The sequence below is a fragment of the Anolis carolinensis genome, chromosome 4, assembly GCF_035594765.1.
Source record: "Anolis carolinensis isolate JA03-04 chromosome 4, rAnoCar3.1.pri, whole genome shotgun sequence".
Taxonomy (NCBI): domain Eukaryota; kingdom Metazoa; phylum Chordata; class Lepidosauria; order Squamata; family Dactyloidae; genus Anolis; species Anolis carolinensis.
The window spans coordinates 230,507,087-230,527,727 of record NC_085844.1 but is presented as its reverse complement, the minus strand read 5'-3'; the positions used below and the strand labels follow the sequence as shown (position 1 = coordinate 230,527,727).

Below are 20,641 nucleotides of genomic sequence, written 5' to 3'. Positions count from 1 at the left end.
CACTTTAAACTAAATCCACTGGGGGAGGGGAACAACAGCCTGGCGAACACTATATTACCCACGACCACAGGGAACCGCCGTAAGGCTAAACGGAGGGCTGCACAAACACAGCAAGGACCAAGTACAGAGAGCACAATAATCCCAAATAAACAGTTCGAGGGGAGGTCACAGGGGCTTACATGTCTTTACACTAATGCTCAGAGCATGGGAAATAAGCAAGACGAACTCCAACTCCTAGCACAGCACCACACATACGATGTCATAGGCATCACTGAAACCTGGTGGGATGACTCCCATCACTGGAATTTAACCATTGAGGGCTATAACCTCTTTCACATAAATAGAACAAAGGGGAGAGGAGGGGGAGTAGCTTTATATGTCAAAAACAGTTACGTTGCAGAAGAAATGCAAGACTGTAATCCGGGAAACCAGCTTGAAAGCATCTGGATAAGAATCAAGGGAACCGGGACTCAAAAAGATCTTGTCGTGGGTGTCTACTACAGACCTCCGAGTCAGGATGAAGGACTTGATGAAGCCTTCTGTCAACAGCTGACCAAACAGGCACTAAGAAGAGATATAGTAGTCATGGGCGATTTCAATTATCCCGATATCTGCTGGAAAACAAACTCAGCCAAGAGTACAAAGTCCAACAAATTCCTCACTTGCCTTGCAGATAATTTTATGGCCCAGAAGGTAGAAGAGGCAACAAGGGGATCAGCAACTCTTGATCTAATCTTAACAAATGTGGAAGACCTGATCAATACAGTTGAAGTGGTTGGATCCTTAGGGGCAAGTGACCATGTGCTCCTGCAGTTTGCAATACAAAGGAATGCTGAAACTAAGACAAGTCAAACACGCATTCTGGACTTTAAGAGAGCTGACTTCCAAAAAATGAAGGAATTACTGAGCGGCATTCCATGGACGCCGATATTAAAAAACAAGGGAGTTAAGGATGGATGGGAGTTTTTCAAAAGTGAAATACTCAAGGCGCAAATGCAAACAGTGCCAACAAAGAAGAAAAATAAGACAAGTGCAAAGAAGCCAGAATGGATGTCCAAAGAACTTCTAACTGAGCTAAAGCTCAAAAGTGACATGCACAAGAAGTGGAAAAGGGGAGAAATCACCAAAGAAGAATTCAAACGTATAGCCAACTCCTGTAGGGAAAAGGTTCGCAAGGCTAAAGCGCAAAATGAGCTCAGGCTTGCCAGGGACATAAAAAACAACAAAAAAGGTTTTTTTGCTTATGTTGGTAGAAAAAGGAAGAAAAAGGAGGCGATAGGGCCACTGCAAGGAGTAGATGGGGTGATGGTGACAGGGGATAGGGAAAAGGCAGAACTGCTTAATGCCTTCTTTGCCTCGGTCTTCTCACAAAAAGAAAGCCATCTTCAACCTCAGCAACATGGAATGGACGAAGGATTGGGGGAAATCCAACCCCAAATAGGGAAACAAGTTGTCCAGGAACACCTGGCCACTCTAAACGAATTCAAGTCCCCAGGGCCAGATCAGCTACATCCAAGAGTATTGAAGGAACTAGCGGAAGTTATTTCAGAACCACTGGCAATCATCTTCGAGAGTTCTTGGAGAACAGGAGAAGTCCCAGCAGATTGGAGGAGGGCGAATGTGGTCCCTATCTTCAAGAAGGGAAAAAAGAACGACCCAAACAATTACCGTCCGGTCAGCCTCACATCAATACCAGGCAAGATTCTGGAAAAGATCATTAAGGAAGTGGTCTGCAAACACTTAGAAACAAATGCGGTCATTGCTAATAGTCAACACGGATTTACCAAAAACAAGTCATGCCAGACTAATCTGATCTCTTTTTTCGATAGAGTTACGAGTTGGGTCGATACAGGGAATGCCGTGGATGTAGCATATCTAGATTTCAGTAAGGCCTTCGACAAAGTCCCCCACGACCTTCTGGCAAACAAACTAGTAAAATGTGGGCTAGACAAAACTACGGTTAGGTGGATCTGTAATTGGCTAAGCGAACGAACCCAAAGGGTGCTCACCAATGCGTCGTCTTCATCATGGAAAGAAGTGACAAGTGGAGTGCCGCAGGGCTCCGTCCTGGGCCCGGTTCTGTTCAACATCTTTATTAACGACTTAGACGAAGGGTTAGAAGGCACGATCATCAAGTTTGCAGATGACACCAAACTCGGAGGGATAGCTAACACTCCAGAAGACAGGAGCAGAATTCAAAACGATCTTGACAGACTAGAGAGATGGGCCGAAACTAACAAAATGAAGTTCAACAGGGACAAATGCAAGATACTTCACTTCGGCAGAAAAAATGGAAATCAAAGATACAGAATGGGGGACGCCTGGCTTGACAGCAGTGTGTGCAAAAAAGATCTTGGAGTCCTCGTGGACAACAAGTTAAACATGAGCCTACAATGTGATGCGGCAGCTAAAAAAGCCAATGGGATTTTGGCCTGCATCAATAGGGGAATAACGTCTAGATCCAGGGAAGTCATGCTCCCCCTCTATTCTGCCTTGGTCAGACCACACCTGGAATACTGTGTCCAGTTTTGGGCACCGCAGATGAAGGGAGATGCTGACAAGCTGGAAAGCGTCCAGAGGAGGGCAACTAAAATGATTAAGGGTCTGGAGAATAAGCCCTATGAGGAGAGGCTTAAAGAGCTGGGCATGTTTAGCCTGCAGAAGAGAAGGCTGAGAGGAGACATGATAGCCATGTACAAATATGTGAGGGGAAGTCATAGGGAGGAGGGAGCAAGCTTATTTTCTGCTGCCCTGCAGACTAGGACACGGAACAATGGCTTCAAACTACAGGAAAGGAGATTCCACCTGAACATCAGGAAGAACTTCCTCACTGTGAGGGCTGTTCGGCAGTGGAACTCTCTCCCCCGGGCCGTGGTGGAGGCTCCTTCTTTGGAGGCTTTTAAGCAGAGGCTGGATGGCCATCTGTCGGGGGTGCTTTGAATGCGATTTCCTGCTTCTTAGCGGGGGGTTGGACTAGATGGCCCTTGAGGTCTCTTCCAACTCTACTATTCTATGATTCTATGATTCTATATTTGAACTCGAAAGGCAAATAAGGAATCAATCTCTTTCCTCCTAATTTATTTTGTTAAAGACCTCTGAGAAGTCCATGAAGTCACTTTCAGCTGACAGAAAAACGTTTATTTTTACTCCGAACTGTGGGAGAGGCTAAAACTACAGTTTCAAGCCAGTGCTGGAGTCTAGATGTAATGAATTCACCAGCTGCCAACTATTTGGATGATAAATGCATTTTTTAAGCTGCTAAAGACTGAACTATCCTGAAATTTGTGGAAAGGAATGTTATGGCCAGACTTCAAAGAAACTAGTTCAGTATTTGATGCCATACAGCCTAGCTGCCAGGAGCTCATAAAATCTTTAATATACCCTTGTTCTGGTCCCCTCCCCCCTTAATGATGTATTTGGATTTTATTTGACACAAAATCAAACTCTACTGTCCATGTTTTGTGCCTTGATTTGGGTAAAATCCAACAGGATCAAATCTGAGAACATCTTTGACTTGTCAGTTTTATGCTTGACTGTACAAGATTAACTTGTCCTTGACATCCAGCATCTTTAAATGTAGATCCTCACATGAAAGAAGAGAAGGAAGTGAGACAGACTTTGTGATCTAAAATTCCAAACTTCATATTTTTATTTGGAGTGATACTGTTACACAAGGCTGCTTTTTAAAAAATCGTGTCAGAAGCAACTTGAGAACATAACACAAGTCACTTCTGGTGTGAGAGAATTGGCTGTCTACAGAGACGTTGCCCAGGGGATAGCCAGAGGTGTTGCCATCCTCCTGGGAGGCTTCTCTCAGATCCCCACAAGAGAGAGCTGACAGACGCGACAACCCGTCTCACGGATTCGAACAGGCAACCTTCAGGGCAGCAACCCAACCTTCAGGTCAGCAGTCCAGCTGGCACAAAGGTTGCACCACCTCGGCTCCTATAAGGCTGCTTTAATTATGGATAAAAACAGTTTTCGCTTTTTTAGTCTTTGTTCTTTGACTGAAAACTTTACAACATTTTCAGAGTTGTATCTGTATCTGTCTTAGCAGTATTTCATCAGGAAGTATGGTGTATGTACTTTGTTTGCAGGAGTTTACATTCATTTTATTTCTTGTTTGTAATAAGTCTAAAGCTAATATTAAAAAATGTCTAAATGCCATGCAACAAGAGCATGGGGATTGCTGGCAATGGCCTTATGAATTCTAAGAATTTGGTGTCCTATTTGTATAATAAAATAGTATCTTTTACATCAGTATTGTAACTTTATCCCAGCTGATAGGTTGGAGTGCAAGATTTGTTCATTTTTGGCATGGGAATGCCTCGTGAGTCCAATTGTCAGATCTGCTCTGTCTTGCTTTGAAACACACAAATCGTATCTGCAACAACAAATAAGCATAACAGATTCCAGATAAAATAGTCGATATATTTCCTTCTTTTTCCTGTGCCCCTTTATAGCTACTGCTGTTGGGATTGGAATTGCAGCATGATGGTGGTTACTGCAGCATTATCGACTAAATGTCTGAATGGCATACATTCTGAGGAAGCTAGCTGCAAACTGTGGAAGTTCATGTTAAAATAAATCTTAATGATGCTTCAACTCCTCACCCCGCATCTTCGTTTCTTATCTTTTAACCATGCACAGAGGCACTTAGTGAGAAGGAACTGCTTCCAGGGTTTGAATCTGGTTATTGCTGTAGCAGTTTCCATTGTTTAACAGATTTGGTAAGGAACATGTGGTTCTATTTAGCTTTCAGGCATGTGGATTAGCTCCTGGTATACGAAGACCCTGCAATTCTGTGTCTAAATTGCAACAGCAGTAATAGATGGCATTTTTGAGTTATTCACAGTAAAGCAAAGTAAAGGAGACCTTCTTTCTCGCTAAGGCCCTTTCTACACTGCCATATAATGCAGATTATCAAAGCAGATAATTCATATTATCTGCTTTGAACTGGATTATATGAGTCTACACTGCCATATAATCTAGTTCATAGCAGATAATCTGGATTTTATATGGCGGTGTAGAAAGAGCCTAACTTACTCCCTTCATCTCATATTCTTATTTTCTATATGAGTCTGGCCATCTCTTGAAATCTGGGGAAGCCTTTCTAACTCGCTGCTCTCACTGATACATTTAGTAGGAACTCATAAAAGAACCTTTTTGGTGGCTGCTCCAGGCTGTGGAACGTTTCCTACAGAAGTTAGACTAGTAGCTTCCTTGCTATCCTTTCGTAAACATCTACGTTTCAGCCTTTGAAGGCTTTCTGTTCAGGAGAAAATGGCCTTTCTAGTGCTGTGTTGGTTTTATTTCTTGTTCTTCCTTAGCTTTGATAGATTAATTTGTACGATGCAAATGTTTTAATTATATATTTTTTACTTTTTGCAAGCTATCTTAAGCCCCATAATACGAATAAGTGTAATGGTGGTAGTAGTAGTAGTAGTAGTAGTTTTGTTACAGAAATTAAATAATTTAGCTACTAATCAAACATATTATAATTCAGAACATTCCCTGGTTTTTTCCCTAGCTTTTTTGCCCAGCTTTTTTTTTTAAAAAAATGTAAAAACCCCAGGTAAGCCTCTATCTCCAACCCCTGTTGTCTTTTTTTTGTAAAAATTAGGAAACGGAGAATATAGTGGAAATACTCTTATTTTGGAGCTAAAAAGGGATGTTTGACCCTTGGGAAGTCCCAAGGTCTATATAAATTCCTCAGGGGGTAGCGTGACATGATCTTATTTGATAGGATTCCTATAGTCAAAGATTTCTTGAATAGATTTAAATGAATTAGGAAAAAAAGAGATTTTCTTTCAATGAGGAAGTTATATTGGAGTGCCAGTATCTTACATTGAACCTAACCTAAAATTAATGTATTTTAAATATATAATATAAGTTGAGAATCCCTTATCCAGAATTCTGGAATCCAAAATACTCCAAAATTGTCTACGTAGATGGCTGAGATAATGACAATTTGCTTTCTGATTGTTCATGTACACAAGCTTTGTTTCATTCACAACAGTATTAAAATATTGTATATAATTATCTACAGGTTATGTGCATAAGGTGTATATGAAATATAAATGTATTTTGTGTTTAGTCTTGGGTGTCATCTCCAAAATATGTCATTATGTATGTACAGTAGAGTCTCGCTTATCCAACGTAAACGGGCCGGCAGAACGTTGGATAAGCGAATATGTTGGCTAATAAGGAGAGATTAAGGAAAAGCCTATTAAACATTAAAGTAGGTTATGATTTTACAAATTAAGCACCAAAACATCATGTTATACAACAAATTTGACAGAAAAAGTAGTTTAATATACAGTGATGCTATGTAGTAATTACTGTATTTACGAATTTAGCACCAAAATATCACGATGTATTGAAAACATTGACTACAAAAATGCATTGGATAATCCAGAACGTTGGATAAGCAAGTGTTGGATAAGTGAGACACTACTATATATGCAAATACAGCTGTTCCAAAAATCTCCAAAACTTCAAAATCCCCCAAAATTGTTAACACATCTGCCCAAGCATTTCAGTTAAAGAATACTGTATACAGGTAATGTATGGAAGCAGTATTGTAGAATATAGCGTTTGTGAATAATAGAATACCAATAAAGGAAAGGCCTAGACATGATAAGAAAAACCCCCACTGATAACTACATGATTGGCAGTGCAGATCTTGCAAGGCAAAGCTGTTCTTTTTCATATCTGTTACCTGACATAACATGCAAAATAATGAGAGTTGGAAATGGAAGATCAGGGAACCACTTCAGTGCTGTATTGAACCACCTCGGAGTCTAAGATCGTCTGGAGAGGCCCTGCTCTCGATTCTATCTTCTTCGCAAGCGCTGTTGGTGGGGACGAGAGACAGGGCCTTCTCAGTGGTGGCCCCTCAGCTGTGGAACTCCCTCCCTAGTGATATTAGATCAGCCCCCTCCCTCCTGGCCTTCAGAAGGAGAGTAAAAACCTGGCTTTGGGAGCAGGCCTTTGAAAAATAGTGCAGTGCAATAAGTTGACTTGGAAATCGTGCAATTGATGGAACGGCCTTAGACCTTGCTTTTGGATGACATGTCTTAACATTGGAATGTATCTTAATTATGTGATGTATTTATTAAAACTTAATTTCATTTTACTTCAAGTGTATGTTTTTATGTCCAAGGCACTATGCAAGTGTCGTCTGTAAGCTGCCTTGAATCCCCCTTGGGGTAGAGAAAGGCGGGATATAAATATGGTAAATAAATAAATAAATATTAGTAAGAGTAATGAGTTGTTTTTCATATTGACCACATTAGGAATCAGGCTTTGGGGAGTGGTGACCTTTGTTTTGGCATCATCACATATTCATATTTTGATTAGAATCTTGGAGCCATAATGAAACTTACTGTATATACTCGAGTACAAGCCTAGTTTTTCAGCCCTTTTTTTTGGACTGAAAAAGCCTCCCTCGGCTTATACTCAGGAGAGGGTCCTGGTTGGCTTATATTTGGGTCAGCTTATACTCGAGAATATATGGTACATTTATTTTTTCTCTCTATTATTATTGGTATTATTACAGTTATGTTTTTCTGTTATTGTTGCTACTATTAAATTTATTTTACTCTATTTTATTATTATTATTATTAATACATTTATTATTTCACTCTGATCTTATTATTATTATTATTATTGAATTTATTATTTCACTCTATTTATTATTACATTTATTATTTTTCTCTATTATTGTTGCTATTATTACATTTATTTTACTCTATTTTTATTATTAATAATAATACATTGATTATTTCACTCTGATCTTATTATTATTATTATTGCATTTATTATTTTCCTGTATTTATTATTATTATTACATGTATTATTTTACTCTATTATTACTAAAAGGATACATAAGCACATTTACATTGAAGAAGATGAGAATAATGATTGGATCAGAGTTGGACAGTCTTATCTTAAATTTGAGCTTTATGTAAAATATTCAAAAACATTTAACCTACTGATGCCTCAATTAATGTAATTTTATTGGTATCTATTTTTATTTCTGAAATCTACCACCCTCGGCTTATACTAGAGCCAATGTTTTCCCAGTTTTTTTGTGGTAAAATTAGGTGCCTCGGCTTATATTCAGGTCGGCCTATACTCAAGTATATACGGTAACTACAACTACAGGGTCGTTGCAAGTATTCCTACAGTAGCAATAATGTTACAATAACTGACCTCTCTGTGGAAAATTAAACAGGATCTGAATATTCTTTGAAGTATTATGCTTGGCAAACGAACTGCTTGAAATGTCATGTTGAAAAAATCTGAACAAGTTTATCTTTCCATGAATCTTTCAAACTAACTTGGAAGCAAATGGAAACTATTTTCATTTGTAACATGTAAGAAACTTATCCACAATTTTTTTTAAAAAAACAAAAAACAAATAATGCTTTAAAAGAGAAACTGAGTAACAACGGGAAATCAACAAACCCATATTCACCTATAGGTAATAAATTCTTCTATTCACAGAGATGACCTGGAAACAATTATTAATGCTCCAGTAAAATCCTTCCTAGATTGCAGGAATGCTTTATATATGGGGATCTCTCTAAGGGATATCTTTGTGCTTTAGCTGCTGTAATAGCCAAACAATTAACCAACACCAATTGCTGTAAACACATCACTCTATGGCTGAAAGATCTTCACTGGCTTCTGGACTTGTTTTGAAGCGCAGTGCTAGTTTTGATCTTTAAAGGACTAGTTTTGATCTTTAAAGCACTAAAAAGCCTGAGCCACAGTATCTAAAGTTCACTTTATCCCATGAGAACAGGCCTGACAAGTGAGATCATCTTCTGAGGCAAGACTAACTCTGAGCACCCCACCCTTCAGACTTAAAGCAAAAGGCGACCAGAGAAAAAGGCTTGATGAAATCCCAGTTACAGAACTTACATGCTCACTTCATGTCTGTATTGCTGTCAGTTGGGAATCATGAGAAGCTTGTCTTCTTTCCCTTTAATTTTAAAAACAATTCAGAATCCAGCTTGTTTGATGGATTCATGGAAGTCTATGAACTGTTCTGCTGGATGTTATTTTATGGGTGTCCATTTGCTTTGTAAGCTGCCTTGAAAGAACACTTGTTCATTCATTTATTTGGTAGCCTGCCTTTCTTCTTATACAAAACGGCTTCCATTTTAAAAACATGGTACAATTTAAAAAATTAATCATACATAAGATGAAAATAAATTTAAACCACTGTCTGTTAATAACTCTCTTTGTTACATAGATTATAAACCAAAGGCCTGCCTAGATAAAATATATTTGCCTATTAGAGAAAGGAAAGGAAAGGAAAGAGGTGGGGCAACCAATCCTCCCTTGTCTACCCTAAAAATATCAGTTGACTGTGATGGGGCTGAGAGAAAGCCTTTCCTGGAAGATCTTAAAACTCAAATAGGCTCATGAAAGGTGTGACACAAGTGCCCTACATAATTATCTAATACACAGTGCCCCAGATTCCCTTCTCAATGGTTATTGATCATGAAATGAGATTATTAAGGAACAGAATGAATATTCAAGATCACTGGTTATGTTAATCAACATATATTTTCATTTTACTTTTGTATTCAAAATGGAGATCACATCATAAGGTCCCAGTTCAGGAACCCACGACTCTGAGACACTGCAGCTAGTAAAATCTGATTGTCCTACGCTGTTGGAAGAAAGTTACAACAGCTCGAGGCTCACATATTTCATGAAGGAGTTAGAACAGTTTGGAAAACAGTTACAACAGCCTGAGGCTCATAGATCTACAACTTTTTTGGAAGAATGATGTTTTCTTTGAAAGAAGCAGAGTAGACTCTTTTGAAGGAGGAACACAGAAGGTGAACCCAGGTTAGATCCCGTGGTTATTGTGAAATATCTAAAGAAACCAGGATCAATGCATAATTAACTTCCAAATGAGCTGAGACTTTAATAATAATAATAATAATAATAATAATAATAATAATAACAACACAACACACCAGACATCACAGTTGTGGAAAAGAAAAAGGTTTGGATCATTGATGTTGCCATCCCAGGTGACAGTCGCATTGAAGAAAAACAACAGGAAAAACTCAGCCGCTATCAGGACCTCAAGATTGAACTTTAAAGACTCTGGCAGAAACCAGTGCAGGTGGTCCCGGTGGTGATAGACACATTGGGTGCCGTACCATAAGATCTCAGCCAGTATTTGGAAACAATAGACATTGACAAAATTACGATCTGCCAACTGCAAAAGGCCATCCTACTGGGATCTGCACGCATCATCCGAAAATACATCACACAGTCCTAGACACTTAGGAAGTGTTCGACTTGTGATTTTGTGATACGAAATCTAGCATATCTATCTTGTTTGCTGTGACATAATAAAATAATAATAGTAATAAATAATTTTATTTCTAACCTGCCCTCTTTCCACAGAGGGACTCAGGGTGGCTTACAAAGACAAAAACAAATTTGTCAATAAAACAACGGTAAACTAACAATTAAAAGAAAAGCATTAAAATTCACACTAACACAGTAATCATTAAAGCAATAGACGATAGGTTCTACAAATAGCATAACAGAATGATAAAAACCAACATAAAAATCTATATATATAAAATGATAAAGTTGTTTGCGCAGTGACTATAACAACAAAACTAAACATCCCAGAAATACGAAATTTGGCAACACAATGCAAAAGGCTTGCCTCCAGGTTACAACAACACAACCACACCACAAAACCACAATCCAGACCCACAAAACTCACAACAACGCATCATGCGATAACAACACAACTAAACGCCCCAGAAATACAAAACTTGGCAACACAAGGCAAAAGCCTTGCCTCCCAGTTGTAACAACACAACCACACCACAAAACCACACAGGACCCACAAAACTCACAACAACGCATCGTGACTATGACAACACAACTAAACGCCCCGTAAATACAAAACTTGGCAACACAACGCAAAAGCCTTCCCTCCAGGTTGTAACAACACAACCACACCAAAAAACCACAATTCGGACCCATAAAACTCACAACAATGCATCGTGACTATAACAACACAACTAAACGCCCCAGAAATACGAAACTTGGCACACAACTAAAAGCCCCAGAAATATAAAACTTAACAACACAACGCAAAAGCCTTGCCTCCCGGTTGTAACAACACAACTACACCACAAAACTACAATCCGGATCCACAAAACTCACAACAATGCATCGTGACTATAACAACACAACTAAACGTCCCAGAAATACGAAACTTGGCACACAACTAAACGCCCCAGAAATATAAAACTTGACAACACAACGCAAAAACCTTGCTTCCCGGTTGTAACAACACAACCACACCACAAAACCACAATCCGGACCCACAAAACTCACAACAATGCATTGTGACTATAACAACACAACTAAACGCCCCAGAAATACGAAACTTGGCACACAACTAAATGCCCCAGAAATACAAAACTTGACAACACAACACAAAAACCTTTTCTCCCGGTTGTAACAACACAACTACACCACAAAACCACAATCCGGACCCACAAAACTCACAACAACGCATCGTGACTATAACACAACAAAACGCTCCAGAAATACAAAATTTGACAACACATTGCAAAAGCCTTGCCTCCCAGTTGTAAGAACACAACCACAACACAAAACCATTCTGGACCCACAAAACTCACAACAACGCATCATGACTATAACAACACAACTAAACGCCCCAGAAATACAAAACTTGGCAAAACAATGCAAAAGCCTTGCCTCCCGGTTGTAACAACACAACCACACCACAAAACCACACCGGACCCACAAAACTCACAACAACGCATCATGACTATAACAACACAACTAAACGCCCCAGAAATACGAAACTGGGCAACACAACACAAAAGCATTCCCTCCCGATTGTAACAACACAACCACACCACAAAACCACCATCCGGACCCACAAAACTCACAACAATGCATCGTGACTATAACAACACAACTAAACGCCCCAGAAATACAAAACTTGGCACACAACTAAACGACCCAGAAATACAAAACTTCGCAACACAACACAAAAGCCTTGCCTCTCAGTTATAACAACACAACCACACCACAAAACCACAATCCAGACCCACAAAACTCACAACAACGCATTGTGACTATAACAAATACAACATTTGACAACACAACTCATCCACCTCCCCAATCCCTACATTCACACTTGGCCTCCAAAAAAACAATTACAATAACAACAACAACAACAACAATAAGAATCAACACCATCACAGGCAAGAAAGAGCCAGGCACTGAGGCTGAGAGGCCAGTCAGTGCTACACTGGGCCTCCAAAAAACAATACAGTAGCATCTAACTTATCCAACCTTCATAATCACTACAACAACAATAATAATAAACACCTACACAGGCAAAACAAAAAAAGACTATTGTACCACAATAAAAATATAAACCGCACTCAGCAGAATCAGACATTACAATTAACAACAAACCAAAGACAACAGGGATCTCAAGCAATTATCAATCAACACAAAAATTGAAGAAGGTAACAGACTTCAAATACTACTACTAATGTGAGTATAAAGAAGGGTGGAGGTCACAGCATCAATACAACCTAATGTAGACTGACCAACACCACCAGACTAAGCCACAGCAACGCGTGGCCGGGCACAGCTAGTAAACTATAAAAATGTGGCTGTGCAATGCGTTAAGACAATATAATCTCAGCCAACCTCATCAGGCATAGTAGAAGCAATAAGAAGTTAATAGAAGCTAATCATTCTCTTTTCCGAAGCCAGTGTACTGAAGTGTGTTTTTAATTGCTTCTTGAAGGAGAGGAGTGAGGAAGCTGATATTATTTCCATGGGGAGGGAGTTCCAGAGGGAGCGCCATAGAGAAGGCCCTCTCTCTCATTCCTACCAACTGCACTGGGACCGAGAGCAAGCCCTCCTCCAATGACCGCAATGTCCATGTAGGTTTATAAGCAGAGATGGGGTTAATTAAGTAGCCTGGACCCAAACCATTTAGGGCTTTATAGGTAATGACACCACTTTGTATTTAGCCTGGAAGAGGACCAGCAGCAAGTGGAGCTGTGGGGTGCTCCAGTTAGCAACCTGGCTGCCCATCTTTGGACTAGTTGACGCTTTCAGACGCTTCCACAAGGAAAGAGTTGCAGTAGTCCAGACTGGATGTAACTAAGGCATGGACTACCACGGCCAGATCTGCCATCTCAAGGTACGGGTGCAGCTGGCGCACAAGTTTATGTTGTGTGAAGGCGCTCTTGGCCACTGCTGACAGCTGACTTGTTTTATTGCTATGTTTTTATACGGTCTGATGTCTGGGCTTGGCCCCATGTAAGCCGCCCTGAGTCCCTTCGGGGAGATGGGGCAGGGTATAAAAATAAAATTATTATTATTATTATTATTATTATTATTATTATTATTATTATTATTATTATTATTATTATTATTACAGGATCAGTGATGAGTCCAAGATTACCCCCAGACTGCAAAGAGAGGCATGTACAAGAAATGGAAGAAAGCGGAAATAATCAAAGAAGAATACTACCATATCCTCAGTACTTGTATAGAAAAAAAATCAGAACTCAAACTCAGGATGACTTTGGGACAGAGCCGGTCCAACAATGAGGCAAATTAAGCAGTCGCTTGGGGCGCAAAACATATAGGGGCGCAGTTGAGACTGCTTTTTCTGTTTAATTCTTATAAAACATGATGTTTTGGTGCTTAATTTGTAAAATCTTAATGTAATTTGATGTTTAGTAGGCTTTTCCTTAATCCCTCCTTATTATCCAACATTTTCTCTTATCCAACGCTTTTATTTTTCAGTAATTGGTTGGGGGGGGGGGCACCAAAATTCTATTCGCCTACACTTGAAAAATACCCAGGGCCGGCTCTGCTTTGGGATTGCAAGAGAAGTTAAAAATAATAAGGTTTTGTCAACATTTGAGCAAGAAGAAGAATAAAGAAATGTTGGGGTCACTGATGGAATGGAATGGTGAAATGTCAGTTTAGTAAAAAAGCACAATATTAAAACAATATGCAGTCATTATATGAAACTGCTCAATGCCTATTTTACCTTGATCTTCTCCTCAAAAGAAAACAGTACTAAGAGCATACAATGTACTTAAGTGAATGGGTAAAGAGGTATTACAAAAATACATGGCTGCTATACGGTATCCAAGGGAACAAAAGGAACTTAGATCCTGTGGCTACAAGTAAAGCATCCCTTATCCAAAATTCTGAAATATTCCACAGTGGTCCACATGAGTGGCTGAAATGACATATTTTGCTTTCTGATGGTTCAGTATATGCAAACCTAGTTTCCTGAACAAAATTATTTAAAATGTTGTGCGTAAAATTACCTTCAGGCTATGTTATAAAATGTACATGAGACATAAATGAATTTCATGGTTAGACCTGGATGCCATCTCCAGGATATTTAATAATATACATATTTGCATATGTTCCAAAGCATTTTAGAAAGAGATCTTCAACTTATATAATCTTTGAGAATTGGGAGCACTTCCTAGAAGTGCTTTAGCTGTGTATTACTGCAAGGGATTAGACTAATGTCCTTTGCAGCCCCTTTCAACTCTAAAAGTAATATGAGTAATAGAATTGCTATTTTAATACATTTCTGATTAAGATAGATGGGATATGCAGGTGGTGAACTGTATTCGAGATCAACCAAATGTAAAACTTCACAACTATGCTGGAAAAGAAATGTCTTTAAAGGACCGGTTTCTAGCCATCACCCTCAAAGCAACTATGTTTGGACTTTTAAAAAAAAGTCTTTATTATTTTACAGCAACTGATTGGTAGTAAACAGAATAACTTGGTAACATAGAAGAGAATACTTCTGGAACATGGCCACACAGCCCGAAAGACATACAACAACCCATAGAAGAGAACATTTTGCAACATGCTTACCCCATCACATGTTGCAAAAAGTAAGACTATCCACACTTACTTTTTTAAATGAAGGGATACCTAGCAGCTTCTGGACTGTGCAGGGGAAGATGGCGCGAGTCTTCTCTGCTTCAACCACTTGTTCTTCTAGGAAGGAAACATGGCATGCCACCATTTTTACAAAGGCCTACAAAATATTGGGAAAGAAATAAAGATAATTGAGCCCTAAATCAATTTAAACTTGAGGCTGTCCACCTTAGAGCTTACAAGCAGAGTTTGGGAAAAAGGCTTTTTGGGCAAACATTCCCAGAATCTGTGAACTGGCATGACCAGTGTCTGTAATAACTGACCTCTAGATAACTACAAAATGTGTGCAGGTGTAGTATAAAGCATTGGCTAAGTAACAACATTATCTATAACACATTACAGTTTTGGGCTTAGCAAAAGCATAAGATCATCCCATTTGAAAAATACAATAATCTATCAATTGATAACATTATTACTTTTCTTATTAATATTACTCATTACTGTTGACTGATGCATTTGAAGGGAAAAACTCTAATAAAACAGAATCATAAAGTTGGAAGAAGACCTCGTGGGCCATCCAGTCTAACCCTCTGCCAAGAAGCAGAGAAATCACATTCAAAGCACCCTTGACAGATGGCCATCTGCTTAAAAGCATCAAAGAAGGCACCTCCACCACAGTCCAGAGCAGAGAATTCCACTACTGAGCAGCTCTCACAATAAGGAAGTTCTTCCTAACGTTCAGGTGGAATCTCCTTTCCTGTAGTTTGAAGCCATTGTTACACGTCCTAGTCCCCAGGGCAGCAGAAAACAAGCTTGCTCCCTTTGGGGGGGGGGGGGGAATAACAGGTGGCCATAGGGTTAGGTGAGGGCATCAGAATGAGTTGCACAAAAATTGTTAATATTAATCTTCTAGTCTCTCCTGATCTATTGCTTGCTTCAGTAACCATAGTGGTTCTTCATGGAGATGGACGTGTTGAATCAATGCATGGCATGTGCAAAGTGAACACCGGCCAAGCCTCTTCTAACTGCAGAAAGTTCAAATAAAAGTGAAGGAGCCAATGATGTACAGCCACCATTAGTGGCACACTGATTTCTCAAGGTCTAGTATTAATAATCTCTCCCACCCAGCCACTGGGAAATTATTTCCAATTTGAGTTAAATGGCACAGCCCAATGGTTGAATGGATGCAGATTTCCTCCAGCAAGCTTTGCCGATTTGCAAATGGGTGTGACTACATAATTGATTTTCCATCTAAAAAGTACCTGATCCCCAAAAGAATTTAAAACAATTAAAATTAAGAGTTATATTGAAAACACATTGATTGGCACCACAACTATTGAAGCACACTGAAGAAAAGCGAAATATTACTTTTAATAAATAAGGCACTACAACTAGAAATACTGAAGTGGTTTTCTGAGTCTGCAGTATTCCTCTTCAGAACTACTCAGGTACAGTGGTACGGTCATAAACATGTAACTTTAGCATTTAAAAGCGAAGAACTGACCAATATTTTATTACTGCTGCCAATTTCCTTTTCTGCCAATGGGGCTGCTAAGGGTTAGTTCATGTCCTGGGGCAAATTCTTTTCAGGCAAGTTTCTTAGCAGTTCCCTAGCAACAGATCTGCATGATGGGTGGGGCTTCCCAGAAACACATTTAGCTTGGTAGGCAAGCATCTCTGAAATGGAGGACTGTGGCCAAGAAGGCAAGGAGCTCTCTGGCAGCAGGTTAGAACCCCTGCTTGACAAGCTAAATTGTTTATGGAATTTCAAGTGTTGCACCTAACTGTGATTTTATTTTTAATCCACCAGTTTTACAATAGAAGCCCAAACCAATCAACAACTACTACTGTTGGGGAAGACAAAAAATATAAGCAACATATGGGACCTTGGCATGTTTCCAAAATGCTGGACTCCGGGAAATTGGGGTCATCTTTTCAGCCCTGGTTGCCAAACCTGTTCTCAACAACACCTAATCACATGTACTCTTAAGGTTTTCATGTATTTTTCAATGCAAACAATCAGAATGGCTGTTAGCATTCCATGGGATACTGCAATTGTGCTTTTCTTACATGGCAGAGGGTTGGACTAGATGGCCCATGCGGTCTCTTCCAACTCTATGATTCTATGGCAACTCAACAGGCTTCATTTTAATATCTCTGACCCAGAGTGCTCATCATCAACAACTATAAAGCTAGGAAAATAGCAGTCATTCATATATATTTTTTCAGCCTGCCTCATTTGGTGTTTCACTTCCCCACCTAGCTCCTTTTTTGCAGTTCTGTGTTTTACATTTGATTTATCTTTCTGACCTTTCTATAGTCATGAAAGGTTTTTGAAAAGATTGCCTAAAACATTATTGAGGACCAAGTGGAATACAACATACTAATCACTGTACCAGCATGGCATAATTTTTAATCAACGTTTTGCAATGTAAGATGTATTTTACATTCCTATGTAACAACCCTGCAGAAATATTAGGGACATTTAAAAAAAAATTTAGGCAGCAACACATTTGTAGAAGGCCAATTTGTATATCCCAACATGCACAAAAGAAGCATTTTCGAATGTGTGCTCTTTTCAACAAACATTACTAACCTCTAGTTTATCCACTTGGGTGTAAATGTTGTTCATTTCTATCATTTTGGCTCTAATAAGTGGAGTCATTTCATCCAGAAGTTGGGTTGTATCAGTTCTAATCTGCACAAGTTATAAAAAAAGTATCAGAAAGTTATCAATAAATACCAGAAATTAATATTTAGAAATGTAATAAATGTTATTTTCCTTAGAGAAGTACCATAAACTTTTCTTTTGAAAATTTAGTGTTCAGGCATTTCATAATGTTCAGACTACAGATCAGTCCAAATGCAGTTGTATTCAAAAGTGCAACAGTATCAGATGATTCTTAATGAATTACCAGCTCCAATTATTAGGAAAATCACAGAAACTGCACAACTACAGGCCACACATCAAATCAACAATATACATGCTCGCATCTTACCTTTAGATCACAACATCTCCAGCTGGTTTTCCATGTCCTTCAGACCAGTGGTTCTCAACCTGTGTATCCCCAGATGTTTTCGCCTTCAACTCGCAGAAATCCTAACAGCTGGTAAACTGGCTGGGATTTCTGGAAGTTGTAGGTCAAAACACCTGGGGACCCACAGGTTGAGAACCACTGCTTTAGACAATCTATTACTCTTTTCAAAACCCCACAAAGGAAATTCTGCACAATACACCAACAAACACTAAATTGGAGAAAGCTAGCATCACATGCACTGCCAGCTCCACCATTAACTTCACTACCTCTGTATCTAAACTAGATACAGAGTCTTACAGGATCTTAAAGACTAACCTACTTATGGCATAGACTCTAATTCACTATTCGCTGCAAAAGCTAATGTGATAACAGAATATGTTTGTGGGCTGGATGAGGAAAAACAAATTGAAACTGAATCCAGATAATACAGAAGTGCTTGGCATTAAAAGTCCTAACCTGGGGATAGAGATGTGTCACCCAATTCTGGATGGGGTTATAATACCCTGAAATACTTTGTTTGCAGCTTGGGACATGGGCTCTCCAAATGTCAGCTCAGGCAGATGCGACGGTCAGGAGTACTTACTACTGGCTTTGGCTGATACACCATCTGCACCATTTCCTAGATTTGGAGAACCTAAAAATGGTAGTGCACATGCTGGTAACTTTAAGGTTGCACTTCTGCAATGCGCTTTACATTGGGGTACTTTTGTACCAAGTTGAAAAACTCCAGTTGGTTCAAAATATGGCAGCCAGATTGGTTACAGGAACATGGAGGAGTGAGCATATTGCACCTATCCTAAAGTCACTCCACTGGCTGCCAATTAGTTTTTGGGCAAAGTACAAGGTGTTGGTTTTGATCTTTAAAGCCCTACATGGTTTGGGTCCAGGTTATCTACAGGATCGCCTTCTCCCGTGCAATCCACCCCAAACACTGAGGTCCTCTGGGGAGTGTCTGCTCCAGCCTGCCAGAACTTGACTGGAGACCGTCACCCAGAAGACTTTTTCATCGGCCACCCCAAGACTATGGAACGACCAGCCAGAAGAGCTCCGACAGCTAAATCAAAATTTAAAACACATCTAAAGCCCTATCTCTTCTGGCAGGCCTACACCGTCAGTTTTGATTATGACTGTTAAATCACAATCTATGTTTGTTGTGTTTTAATTTATGTCCCAGGTAATTAAATATGTTTACATTTTAATATATGCTTGTATGGTTGCATTTAAACAATGTTTAATATGTGATTTTTTAAGGGTTAGAAACTGCCTCTGAGTTGCCAAAGATTTGCAAGTGAAGGTTGCTTCTTAATATTGAAAACAGTTTAAAAAGTAGTAAAAACATCATGAAGGTATTTAAAACAAATGCAGTATGCTCGTAGGCAAAACAAGGAAGATATTAATCAAAAAAGGAACAGAGAAAGCTAACCCTACACCACTGCAAGGTCAAAGCAGCCATCTTTCTCTTAATGGAGAAATGAATACTCGGTGCAAGATATACAACAATGTGGGGTTTTGTTGTTTTGGCCACAGAACAGCAGAATGAAGCCAGTTTTAGAATCGTACTAACATAGGTGCTTATGTGAAATAAATATGGCAACAAAAGCCAAGGTTATTTTTCCTATAGCAGAATCAGACAAAACTTAATTGTTCTTACAATTGCAACCAAGGTAAACAACAGGTGGAAAGAGTTTTCACTGACTGCTGAAAAAGATTCTAGGAATTTAAGTCATGAATTTCCCTCCCATACCAAGACATCCTGTATCACCTCTATCATTAGCAACAAGTGTAGGAGCACTCCTAAGCAATGAATTAAAACGTGAAGTCAAGCTTGAAAGGTGGAAATGTGACCCCAGTCAGGCTTGACTTCATTCAGATCAGTAGGTGCTCCATCCACAGTGGGTTTGTCTTATTTACATTTCAAATTTATTCTTTATATCAGGCATGGACAAACTCCGGCCCTCCAGGTGTTTTGAACTTCAACTCCCACAATTCCTTACAGCCTAGTGGCTGTTAGGAATTGTGAGAGCTGAAGTCCAAAACACCTAGAGAGCCAAAGTTTGCCTATGTCTGCTCTACATTCCAAAATTGCTTCCAAGATTCTGTTTAGGATTTCCACAACCTCCCCAGGAACCATAGGGTAAAAAAAAAATTGCGGCTGTGCACTGCTTGCAGAATGTCTAGATCAGGCATCCTCAAACTTTGGCCCTCCAGCTGTTTGGGCCTCCAATTCCTAGAAGTCCTATCCAGCTTGTTCAATAGTTAGGAATTTCAGGATTTGGAGGCTGAAACAGCTGGAGTTTGAGGATGCCTAATCTAGATGACGTCCTGTAGCTACTTCAGATATGTATTAAAGAGAATAGGGCTCAAGGCAGAGGGTCAAAGGGCTTGAACAGATATCTCCCTAGAACCATATTCCAGGTTCAAACCTCCAGGAAGTTACTTTGCTTCCTAAATCCTACAAAGAAAAACAATCCAGCTTAAAATGATGGTTTTAGTGGCGCCTACTTCCACATCAATGGATGAACCACTGCCTTAAATGTTTTGCTGGCAATAAATACCCCCAATAAACAATCATTAGGATGGACAGCATGCAATATTCCACCTGTAGTAAACATTTTAAATTGTTACAA

General features: G+C 39.3%; 1 protein-coding gene and 1 long non-coding RNA gene across 3 annotated transcripts in view; one reads left to right on the top strand and one right to left on the bottom strand.

Moving 5' to 3' along the window:
* The window catches only part of bcas4 (breast carcinoma amplified sequence 4), a 60,088-nt gene that overhangs the window by 27,323 nt on the left and 12,124 nt on the right, over positions 1-20,641 (bottom strand). The window contains exons 3-4 of one of the 2 annotated variants that reach the window (XM_062979751.1): positions 17,573-17,674; positions 15,011-15,136 (exon numbers count right to left, since the gene is read on the bottom strand). In XM_062979751.1, coding sequence (XP_062835821.1) covers positions 15,011-15,136; positions 17,573-17,674 — 228 coding nt within the window. The remainder of the gene's footprint in view (positions 1-15,010; positions 15,137-17,572; positions 17,675-20,641) is intronic. The other variant, XM_062979752.1, reaches the window with a different exon arrangement.
* On the top strand, positions 9,325-19,213 carry LOC134298683 (uncharacterized). Its single transcript, XR_010005797.1, has 2 exons — positions 9,325-13,255; positions 13,496-19,213. It is a non-coding gene; the product is annotated as an uncharacterized LOC134298683 (long non-coding RNA).